General features: G+C 39.5%; 1 protein-coding gene across 1 annotated transcript in view; it reads right to left on the bottom strand.

Annotated features, from left to right (window-relative positions):
• Positions 1-15,984, bottom strand: part of LOC128602525 (radixin) — a 42,322-nt gene extending 26,338 nt beyond the window's left edge. Inside the window, exons 1-2 of the mRNA XM_053616395.1 lie at positions 15,822-15,984; positions 5,868-5,976 (exon numbers count right to left, since the gene is read on the bottom strand). Of these exons, the coding sequence (XP_053472370.1) occupies positions 5,868-5,879 (12 nt within the window). The 5' untranslated portion in view covers positions 5,880-5,976; positions 15,822-15,984. The remainder of the gene's footprint in view (positions 1-5,867; positions 5,977-15,821) is intronic.
• Positions 15,985-22,224: the final 6,240 nt, after the last annotated feature.

Here is a 22,224-nt window from a genome sequence, read left to right as displayed (position 1 = left end):
ACACGCATTCAGCCAAAGCCCTCTTCGATTTACGTGCGTCGAACAGGAGTACGGCTAAAAGGCCTCATTTACCAAACATCACTGTGAAAGACCGTGCGAAACAATTTCGTGCAACAGCAATTTCACCAATTCAAGTCGTTTTCCACAGAAAAACAAAAATTGCATCACAATTATTTTTTTTTTAAACTTTGGGCGCAACAATCACAAAAATAAAACCTCCACGATTTCCTGTACAGACTGTCCAATTCACAGAATATTATCCAACTCCCCCCTCCTTTTTCTCACTCCTGAAGTTACTAAGAATAATGCAGCTTGTTAAGAAGAAACCACAAACCCCTCCATCCCCATATCTCCCCATGGTGGAAAACTTCTAGAAACAGCTTTAACTCTGATTGGTCAAGGGCTGACAGTGGAGACTCCTTACAGAAATTAAACACTTTCTGACCAGAACCATACTCAAGTATTTATCAAACAGTGGTAATAATTTAAGTTAACCATTGTCGCAACTGTTTCAATTTGTTTGGGATTTAGTTCCAATGTTTTGTTTAAATTCCAGATTTGTTTTTGCTGATAGAGATACGAACTTTAACGGGATTTAGTATTTGGGGCTTAGCATCCTCAGCTCTGTTACATTTTCCACCAAAATGATCCTCGCTTGTTTTTAGTGAAATACATAAGAATACCTTGAAGTGCGTGACTTTAGACATCACCTAACTTCAGAAAGCAGTTATTATGCCTGGTTTGAATTTGAATGCTGTTTTTTTTTTTTTTTTTGCAGTTCCTACTGATGCTCCTGCATGACCTTTCCAGAAAACGTTCCCATAATCAAAGAGAGGAAGAAAGAAGCAGGAGGTAATTGTGTTCATATTTTCATATTGTGCCTATATAATGTTTCCCAGTAAATACACTATACTTTGACTGACCGGCTACTACGGCAACGTTACCCAAACTTTGTTTAAAAGATAAATCACCACAGCTGGTTTCAGTGCCTTCAGCTCTAATAGGAAAAACACACCACTCATCTTTTATTTGGGGGAAAGAAAAAAAACAAAAAAACAAAAAAGGGTTCATCTGTGCCTGTTCACGAAACCATAAATCAAACTCAAAACACGCAGCACAAACATAAGGAGAACGGTTGTATAAGTGAACATCAAAACAGCAGAGGACTGAGGGCATGTTGTGGTTTGCTGACTTTCCCTGAGAACACAAACGAATGTAGCAACAATGTGGATAGATAGCAGACTGGATGTTTAGTTTGGCTGTAGTTGTGGACCGAGATGAGACAACAGACACCATGCAAGAGAGCAGACCAGTTTTGAAGTTAAGTGTGAGGTAGGGCTTTACTCCTGAATGCAGTTTCGTTTGGCAGGTAACAAAAACAAACAAAAAAATTGTCTACCATACAGTAAGTAAGTAAAACAGGACCAAACAGGGACAGGTGGGTGGAGCCAAGTCGACAGTCTCAAATTAATCAAATAGTCAAAGTTGTGACTCAAATCAAACTACACTTTTTTTTTTTTTTAAACCCATTTTAGCCATTTAGGATTTGGAGTATTTACTGTAGATGGTCAGTGCACAAAGTGCAACACAACGCTGTTGTAGAACTTGTAACTGGGCACTGCATTCCCAGTAGAATACTATTTGAGATTCAGCCACAGAATGGGAATGACTCATGATATCAAATGTTTTCACTACAATTAAAGTTCTGGTTACACTTGACCTTGTATGCACTCACTCGCTCATTACTGCAGGCCTACAAGCTGCCTCAAACTTAAAGCAACAAAAGATATAGCCATGCTCATCTGAATGAAAAACAAGCTACGTCCTCAATGGCAGGAAAACACGATGTACTGGACAAGTCTTAATACTTGCTGAAGTGCTTTCCTGTCCAAAATGGAACAGTTTTTATACAAGATAGTGCCACTGTAGGTGAGGATATGGTGGTGTGCATGCTAGCTTGTGCACATGCAGGAAGTAGAGGAACTGTACTGCTTCATTCACTAATGACAAACTGTTGAGAGACCATTAGATGAAGTCAATGATGTGCACTCGCAGGAGCTTGAAGTTGCTCATTGTTTTTATTGCTGCACCGCTGATATATAGAGGGCTGTAGAATGCTCAGGTCGTTGGGAAGGGGACAATTTCTTTACCTGAATATGGAGCTGTAGACCATGAGCAGCAATCTAACACAAGTGTCCTTGTTGGTCAGATAGGATAGGGCTAAGTGGATGTCAGAAGACATGATGCCTGTGGTGGAGTGGTTTAGCTAGTGTACACACTGATGAGGGTCAAATGTAGCTGGGGTCAGATGACCAGCAGCTCGAAGCACTTCATGACCACTGGCATGAGTGCAACAGGAGAGTTCTTCAGCACAGGGATGATGGCCAGCTCATAGTAGGTGCACCAGTGAGATGGTGAAGTCTGTGGGACAAATGATGACAGGGCCAGCAGTTTTGCATGGGTTCACCCTCGGTAGGTTCCTCTTTCTGTGCACTGCCGTAGCAGTCGACACCTGGTCATCAGGGAGGAGCTGTGAGCCTTATTGCTGTCTGTTTGGTTACTTCAACATAGAGGTCAAGTATCGTAGAAGTAAGAAGGGAGGCATCATTGCAGTGGTGGCTTGGCGGTTAAGGGGTTCAAGCCCCAGCACTTCCAAGCTGCCACTGTTGAGCCCTTGAGCAAGGCCCTTAACCCTATCTGCTCCAGGGGTGCTGCATCATGGCTGACCCTGTGCTCTGACCCCAGCTTCATGACATGCTGGGGTATGCGAAGAAAAGAATTTCACTGTGCATATGTATATGTGACCAATAAAGACTCATTATCATTGGTGTGGGCAGGATGACACTTCCTCATATTGGCAGGATGTTCAGTCACTGACTCACATGCTTTGGGTCATTGTTGGTGAAATGTTCTCTTTGTAGAAGGCCTTGGCGCTCTTGATGGCAAGGTCCTTGTTCCCTAGATCACCGTTATGCCTCCTGATCTGAATGCAACAGTCAGGGCCTCAGAATGGGTGGCAACAGTAAGAGAGATCACATCATCCTCCATACACTTGCTAAGGAAGCTAGTGACAGAAGCTGCAAGACTCCTCATAAGTCTATGTAGCAGCATCCTTGAACATCTGATCAACTACTCTGAAACTACTTGCAGTTTAATGGTTTGTGTGGCTGGGTTTTTCTGTTTCCGTTGATACACAAGGATTAATAGCTCAGAAGTGTGAACTGATCTGGGACAGATATGGCCTTGAATCCTCTTTTGCGTTGGAGTAAACACTGCTCCTGGACTGTTCATGGCAACACATTCCCTTGGCACATTATCAGTAGGTACTCTGCTGCAAAGATGACAGAAGAAACCTGTATACCAACATTTGTATACATACACACAATCCTTTGCCCCAGCCTTGCCAGATGAAGAGGTTTTTGTAAATGTAGAACCATGTGAACCCGTTCAATTGGACTAGCAAAACAGGAATGTTGTAATGAAGCCATGTCTCAGTTACAATTAAAACACAACACTCGTTCATCTAACGCTGTGCAGTCAGTTTTATTTTCCAGTGAGCGACCATTTCTCAGAAGCAACGACAGAAGAATGCGCCTTTAGCCTGGGTACCAACTTACCAGGTTTACCGTGTTTCAACCACTTGCAGCTTTATATTTAAGTTTTGGCAACCCTGAGGTTCATGTTCACAGTGAATGAATGTAGCAACATAAGCAATTGATTTCCTCATCAACAGCTTCCACATAAGGCTGCGTCGTAAATGTGTTATGTGGTGCCATTACAGCCATTCGCACTTAGTCCTCTTAACTCCGTTCTTAGTGCTGGTTCGACATTACAAGACATTATTTAAAAACACCTGAACATATTCCCCTGATTTTAACAGGCAATATGAGAGTTTACTAACGAACCATGTAAAATACTCCTAGCTGTACAAGTTTTATCACTGGCTTGGAGAACATTTTATCAACCGTCAAGTCACAGCCTTCAGCAACGACTCAGCACAAACATATCGTTACAGACGGCGATTACGCACAAGGCGACTGATACGCATTTATTGCTTTAAACTGTTCAAACGGAGGTTTTGTTAGTAGTTGTACTGACTGTGTAGAAACTTCTTTAGTTCAACGCAAATGGTTTCTTCCTCCGTACCACAAATTCACGGTTGTAACCGTAACTCTACAGTCCTTTCTGCAAAACCAATCAGTCAAACTGTAAACAAATAAACCATAGAGCCATACAAATATGTCTCGTACATGTACCTATTATTGTTTATACTGGTGAAAAAAGTTCTGGCCTTCCCTCATCACTCAAGTTATCAAGCAACACAGGTTATCAAATCAGACATTAAAGCAATCAGAACTAATGTAGTGTTATCAGTAACAGTCAATATTAGCTTAAAATATTTATCTTTATGGCCAGTTATCTCGAGGATACAGCCACTCCAGAGATTGTTAGCTTAGTCTGTCGGCAGCAGTAAACGTCACCTAATTCAAAAAGTCAATGAACTGCACTCTGGGTACATTTATTTCCTGCCTGAATCTCTGTTAATGCATGCTCCCCTTTAGTTAAATCAGAGACTCAACCTCCATAAGAGGCTAAAAATAACACTCCAGCCCAGATTTGTCCTCATGTGACTGGGACCAACAAGTGCAAGTCCCACAAAAGGAGTCTGAAATGTGAGAACACCTTTTGTTGTGGCAACAGTTGAGTCAGGACCAAGTGCGCTTAAATCATCAGAAAGTTTAGATGAGTGTGTACAGGGTTACCGGAAATGCTCCCGAAACTCCATTTAGGATTTGAAAGGAAGTGAAATCGCGTTTTAGAGCTCTTCACACTGACTGCGCATAATAAAATGAAAAACAGCTGCCATATATTACAGATAGAAAGTAATCTATAAGGCAAATCATATCAACCACATGACCAAGACCAAGAGATTAAAATGCAGTTTAAAAAAAATTAATAATAATAAAAAAAGGATGGAAAGATTATGGAGTGTGGTGCTGTGGGGATTTGTGCTTATTCAGCCACAAGAGCATTAGTGAGATCAGATACTGATGTTGGGCGAAGAGGTCCGTCAGCATTCAAGTTCATCCCAAAGGTGTTCAGTGGGGTAGCGGTCAGGGTTCTGTGCAGGACACTTGATTTCCTCCACTACGACCTTGGCAAATCATGTCTTCATGGACGCGTTGTGTACAGGGAACAGTGTCATGCTGGAACAAGTTTGGGACTCTTCGTTCCAGTGAAGGGCAATCTTAACGATACAGTACACAAAGACATCCTATATTACACCCAATTGTGTGTCCCCAATTATTTAATTTTTTTTGGCAACAGTTTGGACCCACATATGGGTGTGATGGTCAGGTGTCCACATATTTTTGGTCATATGCATATAGCACGTCAAATTAAAAACAATAATAAAGCACATCGAGAGGAAAAAAATACCCAGTACAGCAAGTCTATACAGACCATCTTTGGTTTTGATCACTCCAACATCCGGGTTCATTTACCAAGAAGGACAATGAAGCATCCTAACTCAAATTCAGAAATCTGCCCAACATCATCAGCCGAAGACCGCTCCCTGCAGAAAGACACTTCCTCAATCTGCCTCACCAGCACGAACAATTCTCAAACTCTTCTCTCTACTCATGCAATGCACACTAAATCAACTGTTATTTTTGAGATGATATGATGAGTGACCATTTAACAACAAATCTGACCATAAACAGAGTCCTACTACAGACTCAGACCTTATGCCTAACATCACGCACGTCCTTCACAGAACAAAAGACAGAAGACATGTCTCTCGCTCATTTCCAATACATACATCATTTGTTTTTAAGGGTTTTTGTTTTCTTTCTTTTTTGACTTACCGGTTTCGGCATCTTCACCTCCTCCCTTGCCGCTTATCCAGGGGGGGAAAAAAAAAGGGAGAAACTCGTCCTCCGTCACAGGACGACCCAAATCCTTTTGGCGCAGGCCCTGGAAGAGGTAAAAAAAATTGCAAGAATGAGCCATCTTAGCTTCCACTTTTAGCCAAGGACAATGCTTTATACTCAGCAAACGTATCTCTGCTTGCTTTAGAGTCCTTTTTTAACACACACACACACACACACACACACACAAAAAGAACAATCCAACATGTTTAGGACAGAATTCACTGATAGAAATGCATAAGATGCCTCACAGGCTCAGGGTCCCTGCTTCAACCTTGAGCTCAAATTACTATCTGCATGAGTTTTGTTTGTCCCGCATGTCCCAGATTTCCTCCCACCTCCAAAAAACATGCCAGTACATGGACGGGCTACGCTGAATAGCCCCTAGATGTGAATGGGTGTGTGTGAGATGCCATGCGATGGACTGGCATTCCATCCAGGGTGTGTCTGCTTTGCATCAAGTGTTCCTGGGAAACTCTTCAGATTCACTGTGAACATGACCATGAAAAAGCACTTCATCTCCTTAAATCTATTAAAAGTTAGATGCTGCCAAATAAGTAAATAAAATGATATGATCCAGTAACGCTCCCTACATTCAAATCACGAATGCATATAAAACAATGACCATGTATAACGTGAACATCCTGTATCCCTGCATGAGCACGCTCGAATGACATTAATTGCCAACCGAACGTAAAAGGAAAGAAGTGTAAAATTTTATTACGGATGTCACCAAGAGAAAGTAATCGTGTCCAGACACGACCTTTTCAAACATTAAGATGGCGACGCTGACCCCTACACAGGTACATTTCAGATCTATGGGTAACAGTGGCTAGCTATTATCATGTGATGTTTGTAGAAACAAAGACGAGAAGGAAACGACACGAAATTGGCTTTAGAAAACATCAAGAAAATGCAAAGATATTCAATTGCTGGATTAAGGTTTCAGTCAGGAGATCATTTCATGACATCCAACATGTGGGTTTGTTTAACGAGGAGAGCATTAATACACTTAACGACGTTAAAGCGTCATCATTGGCACCGACATCTATTCTACCATGAATGTAATAACTTCCTAAACTTTTGTGCTGTTACAGTTAGACTGATTCCATGACTATGAAATGTGAGCTGATTATGGCTGCTTTGGGAGAGTTAAAGCTAATCTCTGGGGCAATTTCAGCACTATTAAAATATATATTTTTTAAAATTCCATGTCTTGAGCATATGCAATACAAAATTTGAACCTCAAACTGAATTAAGCATATAATAAAGTTCCAAAACGCATACAATCAATTCATGCATTCTTGTTTTTTGCTCCTTCTACTTCTTCGCTATTTGCATAAACAACTCGCCTTCCCGCTGCAAAGAATAATCTCACCTCAATACCGTAGAGATTTGCACTTCACAAACCTGCTACCCTCATTAAATATCTACTGCAATCCACTTACACTTTTCTTATACTTCCATCAAGACTCCTACTTAAAGCTTGTTCGGCATAGACATCCTGTATGTGCTTACTTACCTCGATCAGCCATAACATTAAAACCAATGGTGAAGTGAAGAACATTGATTTTGTCGTTACAATGGCAAGGATGTGGATATATGTGTCAAGGGGTGGGATATATTAGACAGCAAGTGAACAGTCAGGTCTTAAAAGATGATGTGTTGGAAGCAGGAAAAATGGGCAAGCGTGAGGATCTGAGTGACTTTGACAAGGGCCAAATTGTGATGGCTAGACGACTGGGTCTGAGCATCTCCAAAACGGCATGTCCTGCAGGGTGTTCCCGGTATGAAGTGTTTAATACCTACCAAAAGTGGTCCAAGGAAGGACAACCGGTGAACCAGCGACAGGGTCATGGGCACCCAAGGCTCGTTGATTAGCGAGGGGAGTGAATGCTAGCCCGTCTGGTCAGATCACACGGGAGCACTACTGTAGCACAGATTGCTGAAAAAGTTCATGCTGGCTATGACAGAAAAGTGTCAGAACACACAGTGCATCACAGCTTGCTGCTGCCCATGCTGACTCCTGTCCACCACCGAAAACACCTGCAATGGGTACGCGAGTATCAGAACTGGACCATGGAGCAATGGAAGAAGGTGGTCTGGTCTGACGAATCACTTTCTTTTACATCGACGGCGGCCGGGCGCGTGTGCGTTGCTTACCTGGGGAAGAGATGGCACCAGGATGCACTATGGGAAGAAGGCAAGCCAGCAGAGGAAGTGTAATGCTCTGGGCAATGTTCTCCTGGGAAACCTTGGGTTCTGGCATTCGTGTGGATGTTACTTTGACACGTACAACCTACCTAAACATTGTTGCAGACCAAATACAAAGTGGCCTCTTTCAGCAGGATAATGTACCCTGCCACACTGCAAAAATTGTTCAGGAATTGTTTGAAGAACAAGACAAAGAGTTCAAGGTGTTGACTTGCCCTCCAAATTCCCCAGATCTCAATCCGATTCGAGCGTCTGTGGGATGTGCTGGACAAACAAGTCTGATCCATGGAGGCCCCACCTCACAACTTACAGGATTTCAAGGATCTGCTGCTAACATCTTGGTGCCAGACACCACAGCACACCTTCAGAGGTCTTGAGGAGTCCATGCCTCGACGGGTCAGAGCTGTTTTGGCAGCACGAGGGGGACCTACACAATATCAGGCAAGTGGTTCTGATTAATGGCTGATCGATGTATAGTTAACACCTCTGTGACTATATATAGTAATTGTTAAAATCCCACTATCTAGCATCAGGTTCTGTCTCGTCTCTGGTTCCTCTACAGGATTCGTCCTCATGCCAACTCTTTGCACAGTCTCCTCTGGCTTGTTCATTAGGGATCCAGGCACAGATTTGTCTTATGCTGCTTTGTGTATTTAAAAAAAAATCTCATCACTGAATTTAACTGATGTGTAAAGCAGACAGACTGCATGAACAGGGCAAAAATGGTTTGGGATTTTCCCAGCTGATGGTACAAAGCATGAAAAGTATTTGCTGAAGGTGAAAATGGAAAATGTTTGGTAGATTATCAAATAATGATATAGGCACTGAACTGCCATACTTTTCCTGTAAGGTACTTAAAATGAATGTCAATGAGTTACTGAATGCTTTTTGGAAAGTTTGAACTTTTAAACATGAGCAGTGAAGCATGAGATTCGGTTTTTAGATTGCTCTATTACAAACCTTAAAATTTAATTTCCGCTCATGATCAGTTGCTACTTCAGATTTGAAACAATTTCAATGCAACTTTTTTATATACAAATTTCAAATGGCAAGATTCGCAATCCTTACTCAGCAGTGTCTGGATCTGTAGTGTATACAGCATACCCCACAACACGTCAGAAGAAATTAGGGTCAATTAAGCAGAGCGAGGAAATGTACTAAATAAAAACGCTGCAGTGTCTGCACAATTAAACTGATAAAGGTGAGGCGTTTGTGTATTTTGGGCTGATGCCAGACTGCAGCAGGAGTGGTGATGACACCAGCTTATTGCCATAAAATACCTTTACGACAGTTAAACGGAAAATAATTAAAGACATTAGTAATAGGAGTTTAATGGTATTTTATCATCTATCAACATGCCATTTCCTCCTCCCGCATTAGGTAAACATCTGGTACAGCACAGGCCGTCATCTCGAGTCCAATTTTCAACCCGAAAATTATAGGACTCCAACTGGCTAATCCTGTTTCTCACCATAGTAACTGGTAGCCAATACAACTGGCTAAAAGGATTTAAAGGAGCTGTTCATTTGACGTCTGTGCAAAACATGTTATCTGACACTGAATAACATTTTCGCGAGGTAATTGTGCTATAATGATGTTAATAAAAAGGAAGATAAAAATACGCTGTGCTTATTATAGCATTCAAAACTGGAAAATATTTCCTAGCTACGCCACTGCGAGGCCATACACATTTTGTGGTAAAATGTCATATGTGAAAGGGAAGTATTAGCAAAAGCGTTCATTAGAAACAACAACAATCCGGTTTGTACATTTTCAGCTCAGGCCTGAACACTAGCAGGGGTAAATTGAAGACCAATTGCTTCTTGTCAGTTTTGTTTCTCCATTCACAGGACAAGAGCTTTTTCAACCACAGAGAAGAAAGGAAAAAGAAAAAGAAAAAAAAAAAAAAAACCCTCATCTTTTCGAATTTGTTGATAAATCAAAAACATTTCAGAGTTGCAATGTGAATAATGGAAAACAGCGAGGGCCTACAGGACATGTTTACTGACATTAAAAATAGTAAACACTAACACGAAATCATCCTCAAAGGCAATGACTACATTATAATTCTTCAAAATTCCCCCAACACTACACATTAACATCACAAAACACTCATTTAAATATGACAAACACGTGTGCTACATCTAAAAACACGGGGAAAAACGCGCATTCTGAATATTAATAAGACTGCAGGAAGTCATTTCCATTCATTATATTCATTCCATTCCAACTATGAAGGACAGACATAACTGAACATCGCTGTTGGGAAACAAAGAACCATTTACACATACTCCTCGCTCATACACACAAAAACTCGTACAGCGCCACAAATACAGTCAGCAATTATACGAAACCTACAAAAATACCAGACAGAAAGATCTACAAACTGTTTCATATTTTATCAAGGCTAACTGGATAATCCATTAAAACACATAATACGGTTATAGAAAAATCATCTCGATGTTGATTGTTTTTGAAATAACAGGATGAAATGTTTCATTCCTTTTATACGACGTTATACTTTTTTTTTTTTTTTTAAATCAGTCTATGTTTACATTTAACATTGTACGTTCCTGCGCTCACTTATGTTATATCAGCTATAAAAAATTATGTCCACACCAGCCTCTCTTTTTTCTCTTTCCCGAAGTTAATGAAACAAAAACTACACACACACACACACACTCAGTGCGTTTACATGGACAACAATAATCCGATATTACCCCGATTAAGACGATACTCTGATTAAGAAACTAGCATGTAAACAGTGATTACTGATTCTGGCTAAAATCATACTCGAAGTAAACACAAATCAAATTAAGACATGTGGAGTATTCCTGTTTTAGTCACATTATCGACGTGTACAGACCTTAATCACACTATTAACGTCGTGTGGGAGTTCTCACCGCATTTTGCGACAGGACACGTACACACACACGGCAGTGCTCAGCCGTTTTACGGCAAACAAGAGAGCACGGCTGCGTCCCAAACCTCGTACTTACCTGCTATATAGTAGGTGAGATGCATGTATCTCAGCTACTATACAGTAGGTAAGTACGCGGTTTGGGACGCAGCCCATGGCCTCAAGCAGTCGTCTATTAGCACGTTTAGCATGACAAATAATTACCTGCACTTGAAGCGTTCTTGAAATTAAAAATAAAAACACCCAAAACTGTATACGGTACCATAACGAAGACGAACTGTATGTTGATGCGTGAAATTCTGGAGGGAACGACGGACAGCGTGGCGCGGTGACGTAATGACGTGTGCTGTTAATCGCACTATGTTCTATAACATGTAAAACAGGCACATGAAAGGAGCAATCTAAAAGCAACTCATGTAAACACCTTAATCCCAATATGGTCTTATTTAGAATAAGGTCAATAATGAGATTACTACTGTCCATGTAAATGTAATCGGTGTCTGTCCTGACATTTTTCACCTTTCCTGTGGTGAAAAACCGAAAGGAATAGAGCTTTACCTCTACTACAACCTCCTGACAATGGAGACTCCTTCCACAAATGTTAAATAAAGATCAAGCTTCACCATAATCAACAATTATACATTTCATTTGTTAAAGAACATGTTTTTCGATTTGTTTACGAATATAAACTGGGGATCTACCTTGCAACGTGAACTACAATCAGAGCTGCTGTTATGGAAAATTAATCAACACTTAATGACCAATCGGAATCGAGCGTTCAACAGCGCTGAGGTTTCAACCGCAATAATTTCCACTCATGATATTGTGGACATTCTCGAATATAAATCATAAATTTTCCTTGGACCAATCCTATGACTCGGGTTACCTGACGTCCCCTATTTAAAAATCACTGACTTAATATTTTGTTACTTAACTATTGTGATAATATTGTAATAGAAAGATTTGGCAATTACGATAAAAAAAGAGACATTTTTATTTAAGAAAAGTGGATAAGTTAATTAATTAAGGCAACACCACCAGGAGGTCTACAGATTGTGCAATCACACAGCTTCAAATGGGAAACAGAGAAGTGAACAACATCTCTCACCCCGGCCCCCATGTTCCACTGAAACCTGTGTGTACGGTCATCCCTATACTTGCCACACACGCACACGAAAAAAAAAAAAATCTACATCCTTCTGAGCATAGATCATTTAGAGGTATCACGCGGTCTGACTTTAGTCCATGAGTGAAATGATGTAAGCAACGCCACTTGCTCATTTACTCAACACAGTCTGCTCAGGGATTTACCCGAGATTAATGTAACCTACATACACCATCTCCACGTGCATTAATACTGTAATAAATTACTTCATAGAGTAACTTTCTGAAATATCGCAGACATCATCGTTACTTTTAACACTGTTTAACTCTGTATTTACTCAGGAAAAGCAAAATGATGACAGGACATTGAAATGTTTTTATTATATATATATATATTATATATATATATATATATATATATATATATTAAAAAAATAATAGCCATGGTACTAATTTATAGCTTCTTTTTGTTTTTTTGTAGACTATTCAGACAGGATACAATTTCCAAACATGTGTGTTATGTCATGTCGCCAGAGGCCATGTGTAGTGATAATGCTCGATTCACCCGGCATAAGTGATTTCAGCATAAATCATACAGATATAAAATAAGCGCTTGTTGCCGGGCATGTAGCCACACATTGCGTTTAATCATTAGTAGGTCAGAATGCAAGTAGTCTGTACCTGTGCTACAACCTCAAAAACGCGCCGAAAACACCCAGATGTGTTGCTTCTCTGACACGTTCTTTTACACATCATCTATATTTGATTGTTCCACCTTTTAAACTCAGGAAATACTCCCTTTATACTAAAGAAAGAGGAAACCTTTTCTCCAACATGGCATTAGGGAATATTCATTTCAGATGGGATACACACACACACACACACACACACACACACACACACACACACACGTTCAGACAGAACTAAAATCCCAGAGATACAATGGTAGCAACTAAAATTACCGCAGCACCCCATATAGAATTAATCCGATCTGACTAAGGCTTAAGCTAAATTCAACCCATGCAGCTAATTATAGAAATTCATTAGTCACTGCACAATAACAACTATCAATTAGAGGTGGACCGATAGTGGATTTTACAGATGCCAATAACCAAGTTGGGCAGTACCTGCCAATGACTGATTAATCAACCAATACTTTTTAAAATTGAGACTGAATGAAAACACAACACTCAAAGTAAATATTGCTGAACGTGATCACAAAAATAAACAGTACTGACTGTACCATGAAAGTGTACTGTACTTTTTTAAAATGAAAAACACACAAAAGTTTCATTTTTCTTTGTCTTGGCACACCGCCTTTCCTTGCCACTCTTCTTTTTCAGCTTATAGCAACAAAGGGATAAATACTGATATATACAGACACACACAAATTTTAATATCTTGGAAAAGTTCATTTTTCCCCTGATAATTTAATTATTTCTATTATAATATTCTACATTCGTTACACAAAGTGAAATATTTCAAGGCTTTTTTGTTTTAATCATGATGATTACGGCTTACAGCTCATGGAAATCAAAAATACAGTATCTCAGAATATTCAAATAAAGAATTTATAATACAGAAACGTCGACCTTCTGAAAAGTATGTTAATTTATGCATTCAGTACTCGGTCTGGGCTTTAATCCTTTTACACAAATTACTGCATCAATGCGGCGTGGCATGAAGGCGATCAGCCTGTGGCACTGCTGAGGTGTTTGTGCTGGAAGCCCAGGTTGCTTTGATAGCGGCCTTCAGCTCGTCTGTATTGTCGGGTCTGGTGTCTCTCAGATTTTCTATGGGGTTTAGGTCAGGCGAGTTGGCTGCCAATCAAGCACAGTAATACCATGGTCAGCAAACCAGTTACTAGTAGTTTTGGCACTATGGGCAGGTGCCGAGTCCTGCTGGAAAAGGAAATCAGCATCTCCATAAAGCTTGTCAGCAGACGGAAGCATGAAGTTCTCTAAAATCTCCTGGTAGACGCTGCATCGACTCTCGACTTGAGAAAACACAGCGGACCAACACCAGCAGATGACACGTCACCCCAAATCATCACTGACTGTGGAAACTTCACACAGAACTTCAAGCAACTTGGATTCTGTTCCTCTCCACCTTTCCTCTAGACTCTGGAACCTCGATTTCCAAACGAAATGCTAAAATTTACTTTCATATTCCTCATGATTGTGGTTGTGTACTGAACCAGACTGAGAGATTAAAGACTCAGGAAACCTCTGCAGGTGTTTTGACTTAATTCGCCGATTAGAGCTCTTCTCAGGTTGACAGTTCCGTATTATAAATTCTTTATTTGAAAATTTTGATATACTGGATTTTTGATTTCATGAGCAGTAAGCCGTAATCATCAAGATTTAAAATTAATTATTTTTTTAAAAAAAGAACCTTGAAATTTCACTTTATGTGTAATGAATCAACAATATATGAAAGTTCCACTTTGTGAATTAAATTACGTTTAAAAAAAAAAATTGTGACGCACCTGTATATAAACTTTATGCAAAAAATTCACTTATTTTAAAAATATATCTTTCTAAGAAAGAAGAACAATAAAGGGATCTTGTTTCTTTAGCTTGTTATATATAAAGATGAGCAAAAGAGATCTTTTTGTACAAAGATTTCATAATGAAATGTTTTTACCGGTCGACTAACACACTGATATATTTGTCTAGGTTTAAATCATGAAAATTTCAAACAGCAGTGATAATTTACTTCAAAATACACGTTTCTGCTAGCATCACTAGCAACCTGAAGTACTTTTACAACACTCTCCCGCTCTTTATTACTACCACAACACTGAGTGGACGATAATATTGCACCAAACGTTCAATTTTCCTGGCTAACTAAATACATAGACATTAAAATAAAAACTATCACTTATAAAATTGCCCACACACTCGTTTAGCATGAAAATACCGACGCTAACGCATCGTGGAAAGTATCGAAACACGGTATAATTAACCGCCGCTACATTCACCGTTACAAACTAGGCCACATTTGTTAGACTTGCAACCTTCAAACGAACCGCAGGCCTTTCTGAACTGTCTAAACTGTGAACACAAATACAAACAAAACAACACAGGGTTTATTTACAATGAAAACTAGAGCAGGCCCTGAGGCTGAATTAGCCTTTAATCCGTGTATTTCAGCGACGCGACTCGGCTTTGAGTCGGAATAAAGTTGTGACAGCAGATATTCTAGCATACGGAGAAGCCTACTCAAACTCCGGCTCTTATAATCCGCTTTACAGTCCTACATTTGACTCGTCGTGTTTTGCTTTGGAACGGAAATGATACACATCTCATGTTGAGGGTTTATTTTATTTTATTTTATTTTTTTACCCCCATTGCTAAATTAATATTTACAAACAGGACGCAAACTCTTAAACACTTGAAGTCCTGTTTAATCTTTGGGCGGATGTTACACCGCTACACTGTATCACACACATAACTGTCCCTGGTGTACAACTCAAACTGAGCCTTTCTTCATATAAAACGTGCTTTACAGTAAACATGAGTCCTGTATTTTATATACATATATTATATATTATATACATAGAGAGAGAGAGAGAGAGAGAGAGAGAGAACATAATGGTGAAACAGTTTACTAAGCCTACAAATGGAGCCGATTAACAACAAATAACTCACCTCGGCGGAAGCACCGCGTCCTAGAGCTGAAATAAACTCCAGAAATCCTTTAAAAATGAAACACAGGAGCAGAAAAACCTCCTGAACTGCTTTTTTGAAGAGCCCCTGTATCCTGTTGGCACGCTAATTCGATCAGAAGGGAAAGAGAGGAGTAAGGTTTAGCCTGTAAATATCCAGAGCAAGGTGAGAGAGCGGGAGGGAGAGAGAGAGGGAGAGTGAGAGACAGAGAGCAGCTGAAGCCCGTCAATATGGCCGGCGTGAGCGAGCATGAGGCGTGGTTCAGTCCCATCCATGCGAGAGGAGAGGAAGAGGAAGGGGCGCCTCCTCATGTTACTACTTCAAACTGTGTCGCAGCAAGAACTATACATGTACATTTCACTTTTTTTTTAAGGCTTCTAAAAATGTATCATTGTCATATATTCCTGCAAAAAAAAAATCACCTTGCCAAAGGAACAGCTACCAAAACATATGCCAAGCTAGGATGGAAACAGTTTCCTAATTGTGCTGCTAATGCTACATTGAAAACAAGGTTTTTTGTTGTTGTTGTTGTTGTTTTGGTTTTTTTTTTAAGAAAAGAACACTACATGGCCAAAAGTTTGACAACGCCTGACCTTCATATCTAAATGGTAAATGGTCTGCACTTACATAGTGCTTTTATCCAAAGCGTTTTACACTGTGTCTCATTCACCCATTCACACACACACACACTCATACTCCAATGGTAGCAGATCTGCCATGCAAGGTGCTAACTTGCCATTGGGAGCAACTTGGGGTTCAGTGTCTTGCCCAAGGACACTTCGGTATGTGGAGTCATGTGGGCCAGGAATCAAACTGCCAACCCTATGATTAGTGGACAATGCACTCTACCACCTGAGCCACAGCCGCCATATATGTGTGTCTTCCTCAAAGATAGCTGAAAGCACACAATTGTCTAGAAAGTCTTTGTATGATGTAGTATGACCATTTCTCTTCACTAGAAGAGTGAAGAGGCTCAAACTTGTTCCAGATTGCCCCTGTGTACAAAACGAGCTCCATGAAGACACGGTGTGCCAGATTTGGAGTGGAAAACCCTGACCTCAACCCCACTGAACACCTTTAGGATGACCTGGAACCCAGGTCTCTTCACCCATCATCAGTGTCTGACCTCACTAATGCGCTTGTGGCTGAATGAACACAAATCCCCACAGCCATGCTCCAAAATCTAGTGGAAAGTGTTATTATAGCAGCAAAGGGGAATAAAGCTAGAATGACATGTTTAACAAGTACATTTGAGTGTTATGGTCAGGTGTCCACAAACCATTGGCCATATAGTGTAACGTACCAGATGCCAAAAATGGTCTATCGGATTGGTTTGTGTTTTGGCCGGTTTAAACAGGTCACATAAAGCTGGATTATTTTCAACAGGATTAGGCTATTTTTGACATGTATTAAGAATATACCCTAACTTGCCAAATTTATTAACTACACCTGCCCTCTCAATCCTTTTAAGACCACTTCTGATCAGATATTATTATTATTATTTGATTGGTGGAGCACAGCAGTGACTAAAATTGATAAGGAGTGCTGGCACAAGTACATCAAGCACAGCATGGTTATTGGGGTTTTTAACCACTGTCCAATTTTTATTTTTATTTTTTTAGACATTCCTACCTTGTTAGTCCTTATACAACCTGGTTGGTGTTCATTTCTAACAGCAGTACTCAGGGACAGCTGGTATACATGGGCTAGTAGGGCTAAGCCTCCCTGTCTTTGAAAGATTAAAAGATATTAGTATAAGTGTAAGATTAAATTTGATCTGATTACTTGCTGTTAACATATGTCTTAAGGTGAATTATTTTGGAACCACTGGCTGTAAGAAAAATACACAGAATCTTATGAAGAAGCAAGGCTGGGGCTGATTTCTTTGTAGGCCAGACTGTAGATATATGCAGCATATCAGTAATAGTTGTGTCAGGTGATTACAGAGACTAAAATGCTTCCTAGATTTGAGCTCCATTTGGGTTGGTATATTTTCATCCTGCTTTGCTGACACAACGATCAGCAGTGATTGAGAAGGTGCATGTCAAATACAGTCGCAGATGTAATAAATGTCAGCAAGGTGGATTATTTATGCTTTTCTTTTTTCAACAAAATGTCTTAGGAAATGAAACTAAAAGCATAAATTCGAATCAAAGTACAAATTATGCAAAAGGACAAATGACAGAACTGGAAGTTTACTGTTTTTTGGCTTAAGCAAAAGGGATACAGCTTTTCTTTATACCGTGTTTGAGAGTATTCAGAAGAAACACAGCATGAATCCAGTAGAACATTATTGACTTGAAAGACTTTGTATGTGTACAAATATAAACTGCTAGGGAATAAATTACTGCCTCTTGCTTTGAAATGCATTCTTAATAAGCAGCTGATAAAGACACCATGTTTCTGTTATTCTGTGGTATAGGAAACTATTCAGCTGACGTCCTCATTAACATTTAGTTGCAGTGTTTTGGGGCAATGACCTGTCACTTTTGAAAATGTGAAAACTCTCATAAGGAGTAGTTTTCCTTTTGAACTAATTTAGAAACAGATGGCATATAAGCATTGGTCAGGACCAAGTGTGAGGTAACCACCAAATAAAAAAAAACAACAACAAAAAATAACATTAAGTGTGTTAGTAGGGCATTGGGCCATCACAAACCACAAACCTGGAAAAGCTTCAACGTACCTTGGCATGATACGTGTCTCTGTAACTGTGGTTTTGCAGCACACCACCAGTGAATTATTTCCCATGACGTCACTCCTTGTCGTGTTTTATTCCTTACATAGTCTTATATTTAGTTCCATTGACAGTGCCTATAAATAGAAACTATATAGGCTATTACGAAATTTGGATTTTTTTTTTTTTAGAAAAAGTCAACGTGTAAGAATTTGTCAATAGCCCTCAACAAGTTTAAGCACATTAAATTAGCTATACATTTCCTTTTCATGGTTATCAGTATTTTAAAAAAATACTTTATAGTAATAACAACATATATTAGTGAAATACTTAGTCAACCAATCACCAACATTTAAATATGAGTTTAAAATGAAGCAAGTAACTGTTCACTTTTTAGGAGCCATGATAATAAACAAACAAACAAACAAACAAACAAATAAACATGGAGCCAGGAGCTACAGGGTGTAAAAATAAAAATGTAAAGTAAACTATAGGCCTGCCTTTCAGCTTAAAACACCTTTTCTGTATGCTTAAGTTTTTAGACATTACATCAAATTAAACAGACACACATTGGTTTAAACCCAATAAATTATTTATTGTATCATGTATTTGTGTTTGTGTTATGTATTTTAATATAATAGCGGCGCCACGTGGCCAAACCAGGAACTTCATTTTTAAACTTTGTTTCATAGTTGGTCAAAAATGGCAGCCGGCTGCAAAACCTGTGGTGGTCGTTTGGACACCCCTGCAGCCATGGACCATTCTCATGAACTCTTTTAAACAACTACATCCGGAAGTTTAAACACATGAGTAGAACACAAGTCACATTGTTTTAAGGTAATTTAGGGGGGGGGGGGGGGGTTTGGGGGACGACATGTAACATAAAAAAAACTTTGGTAATTGTGTGGGCTGACCATCTATCACTCATCTCACACTGTGGTGTAGTGCACGTTATGTTGAAAGGGAAGGACAGTAAGGATTAGTAAATCCTGGGCAGGAACCTAAACATGGCCACTTCCTATCCTGTCACTCAAGAACTCACCTCACAACCCAACAAATATTAGGTATCTGCACATAGAGTAACCATGGTGCTATGCAGAAGGCAGCCTTATCTTAGGCAGCTGGCTTCTTACTTGTTTTTCACGTCACAAACTCATCCACCAAATAATCAAAGTGCAACTCTTTAACAAACTTTGACTCAGTGGCCAGCAGTGCCAGCATACCGAGTCTCCATTGGCTCGTTATAGTTCTGAGTTTGTTTTTTATCTGACCCATTTGGGAAAATGAATGGTCTCTGGCTGCTCGTTGGTTACAATTTCCGACCCACACACCAATAACATTTCTGAATTTATTTCTGTGACATTACATGCACTGACTCTTGTTCTATATGTCTTGTTGTGTGTGACAGTGTAATGATTTAATCATTCACTTCCAATCGTTTGTATGCTTGTTGAGGGCCCCCTGGTGGCCAGGCCCTGGGGTACATGTCCAGTGGGCCCAACTGGTAATCTGTCCTGGCCTCATGATCATTGTAATATGAAAGAGATAAGTGATTAACATCTGCACTGTAAAGTTGTTATTGTAATCACATCCGTCTTCAACAAGAAAGTGTACTTCTTCATCAGAAGTCCCCTTGGTTTTTAGAGCCATACTTGTTTTCTCCAAGAAGACAAGGATACTATTGACATGATACCATAAACATATCTTACGATACTATACCAGCTGAAGTATCATGATACCAAGTAGTATCACAATACCACACAATATTGTGTTAGTTTATACTTCAAATCAATAAAATGAACTAAATTTACAGAAATAGATAGATATAAATAAATACAGACAAACCAAATTTTCCTCAGAATACTTTATTAAAGAGAATGAATAACTGGCTATTGGAAAAACTCAAGAACAATCATGCAATTGACAGGTAACTAATTCAATGTGCCACATATTTCATCTGTCATTCCCTAGAGCAATGAAATTGTGCAAATGGAAATTGTCCTCAGAGAACTAAGAATGAACACAACATTAGTAATAAATAACTAAATTTGGAAACCAACTCCAAAAAAATTATATAACTGGGAATGTTAGCTTGCCTACTTGCAAATACGGTTAATTTTAGTATTTACACACAGCGGTTAGCGTAACGTTAGCTTGCTTTGGCTAATTTGAGTATTTACACCCAGCGGTTAGCGTAACATTAGCTTGCTACTTGCAAACACGGCTAATTTGAGTATTTACACACACAGGTTAGCGTAACGTTAGGTCGCTACTTGCAAACATGGCTAATTTTAGTATTTACACACAGCGGTTAGCATAACGTTAGCTTGCTTTGGCTAATTTTAGTATTTACACCCAGCGGTTAGTGTAACATTAGCTCGCTTACTAGCAAACTGGAAATCTTTAAAGATTAAGGTAAGGAATTTAGGTTAAATGTGGTGTCATTAACCTTTGTGTATTCTGCAAAAGCAGTGGGATGTAAAAAAGTATTAACTGCCGCAGACATACAACATTACTTATGGTACTACCGTACTGACGATACTACCGTACTGACGATACTACCGTTTACAAAAATACAGTGGCATCGGTGGTATTTTGAAGCTTTAGTATTGCAGTACTACCGTAGTACCGGTATACCATGCAACCCTAAAGGAAACCTTTCCTGATTTGGTCTTAGTGAGACATGTACAGTTCTTTATTAGTCTCCCAATCTTCTGGTATGAAGACAGGTGGGCTGGAATTTCCTCCAGGAACACCAAAATGAAGACATCACATGGATCTCTCTGGAACATCACTGACTTTTTAAATAGACAGCTTCACTTAGATGGCATAATGTGTTCCACGGACGATACTGTGGATGGCATGCCATGCAAACACATCCTCCAAGCTTATTAGCAGGTTGCATGCATGGTGTTTGGGCATGAATCCGATAAACATGAAGACAGTGCACCTATTGTTGGCTTTAAATGAAAGTGATGATGGTTCGACACTGTAGAGAGCTTCACTTCATTTTACTCATACTAGAGAATGCCTTTAATTTAACGTTAACAGCAGATGGATGTGGCATTTCATTTAAAGGAAAACCTGACACCCCTGTTCATACTGTATATCATCATAATATAAATTGGTCTTGCTTTTATGTTATATCAAATAACAACTGGCAGCAGAGGGGGAAATGATCTGCTTCTTCAGTCTGCATTTTCTATCCCCAGTTTAAAGGCAAGTGCTTATTTTTAAAGGCGATCTAGATGCTAGTGAAAGCCATATCTTGGACATTTTGACTTGAGAAAAATCTGACCTCAGAGGCATAATTCACACACAGGTAATTTAACCTGAATGGGTTCATGAATATGGAGAACTCCTCAACGGTTGAGCTTAAGTCACTAATACATGGGGTCAGTTATTTTTCACATTTACAGTCAAAAAATGGGTGCAGTTTATTTGGTATGTGGTTAAACTTAAATTTCTTAGCTAGGGATTATTAAGCAGGCAAATGGACGATGTGTAACATTGTGGATCTACTATGGACTTTGGGACTTCTGACTTGTGCCCAGTATTTGTGGGATCCACCGTGTCCCTCACCAGAATAAGAGGATTATTTAAGATTTATATAGCATCTGCTGAAGCCAACAGACCATCTGTGTGAGAGGCTATCTAGAGAGTGAGAGGTGTGGTAAAAATAAACAAATAATAAGAATAAGAAAAATG

Source organism: Ictalurus furcatus, chromosome 26, assembly GCF_023375685.1.
Source record: "Ictalurus furcatus strain D&B chromosome 26, Billie_1.0, whole genome shotgun sequence".
In the NCBI taxonomy this organism is placed as follows: domain Eukaryota; kingdom Metazoa; phylum Chordata; class Actinopteri; order Siluriformes; family Ictaluridae; genus Ictalurus; species Ictalurus furcatus.
Note: the sequence above shows the minus strand (reverse complement) of the source record. Positions and strands in the feature narration are given on the sequence as shown.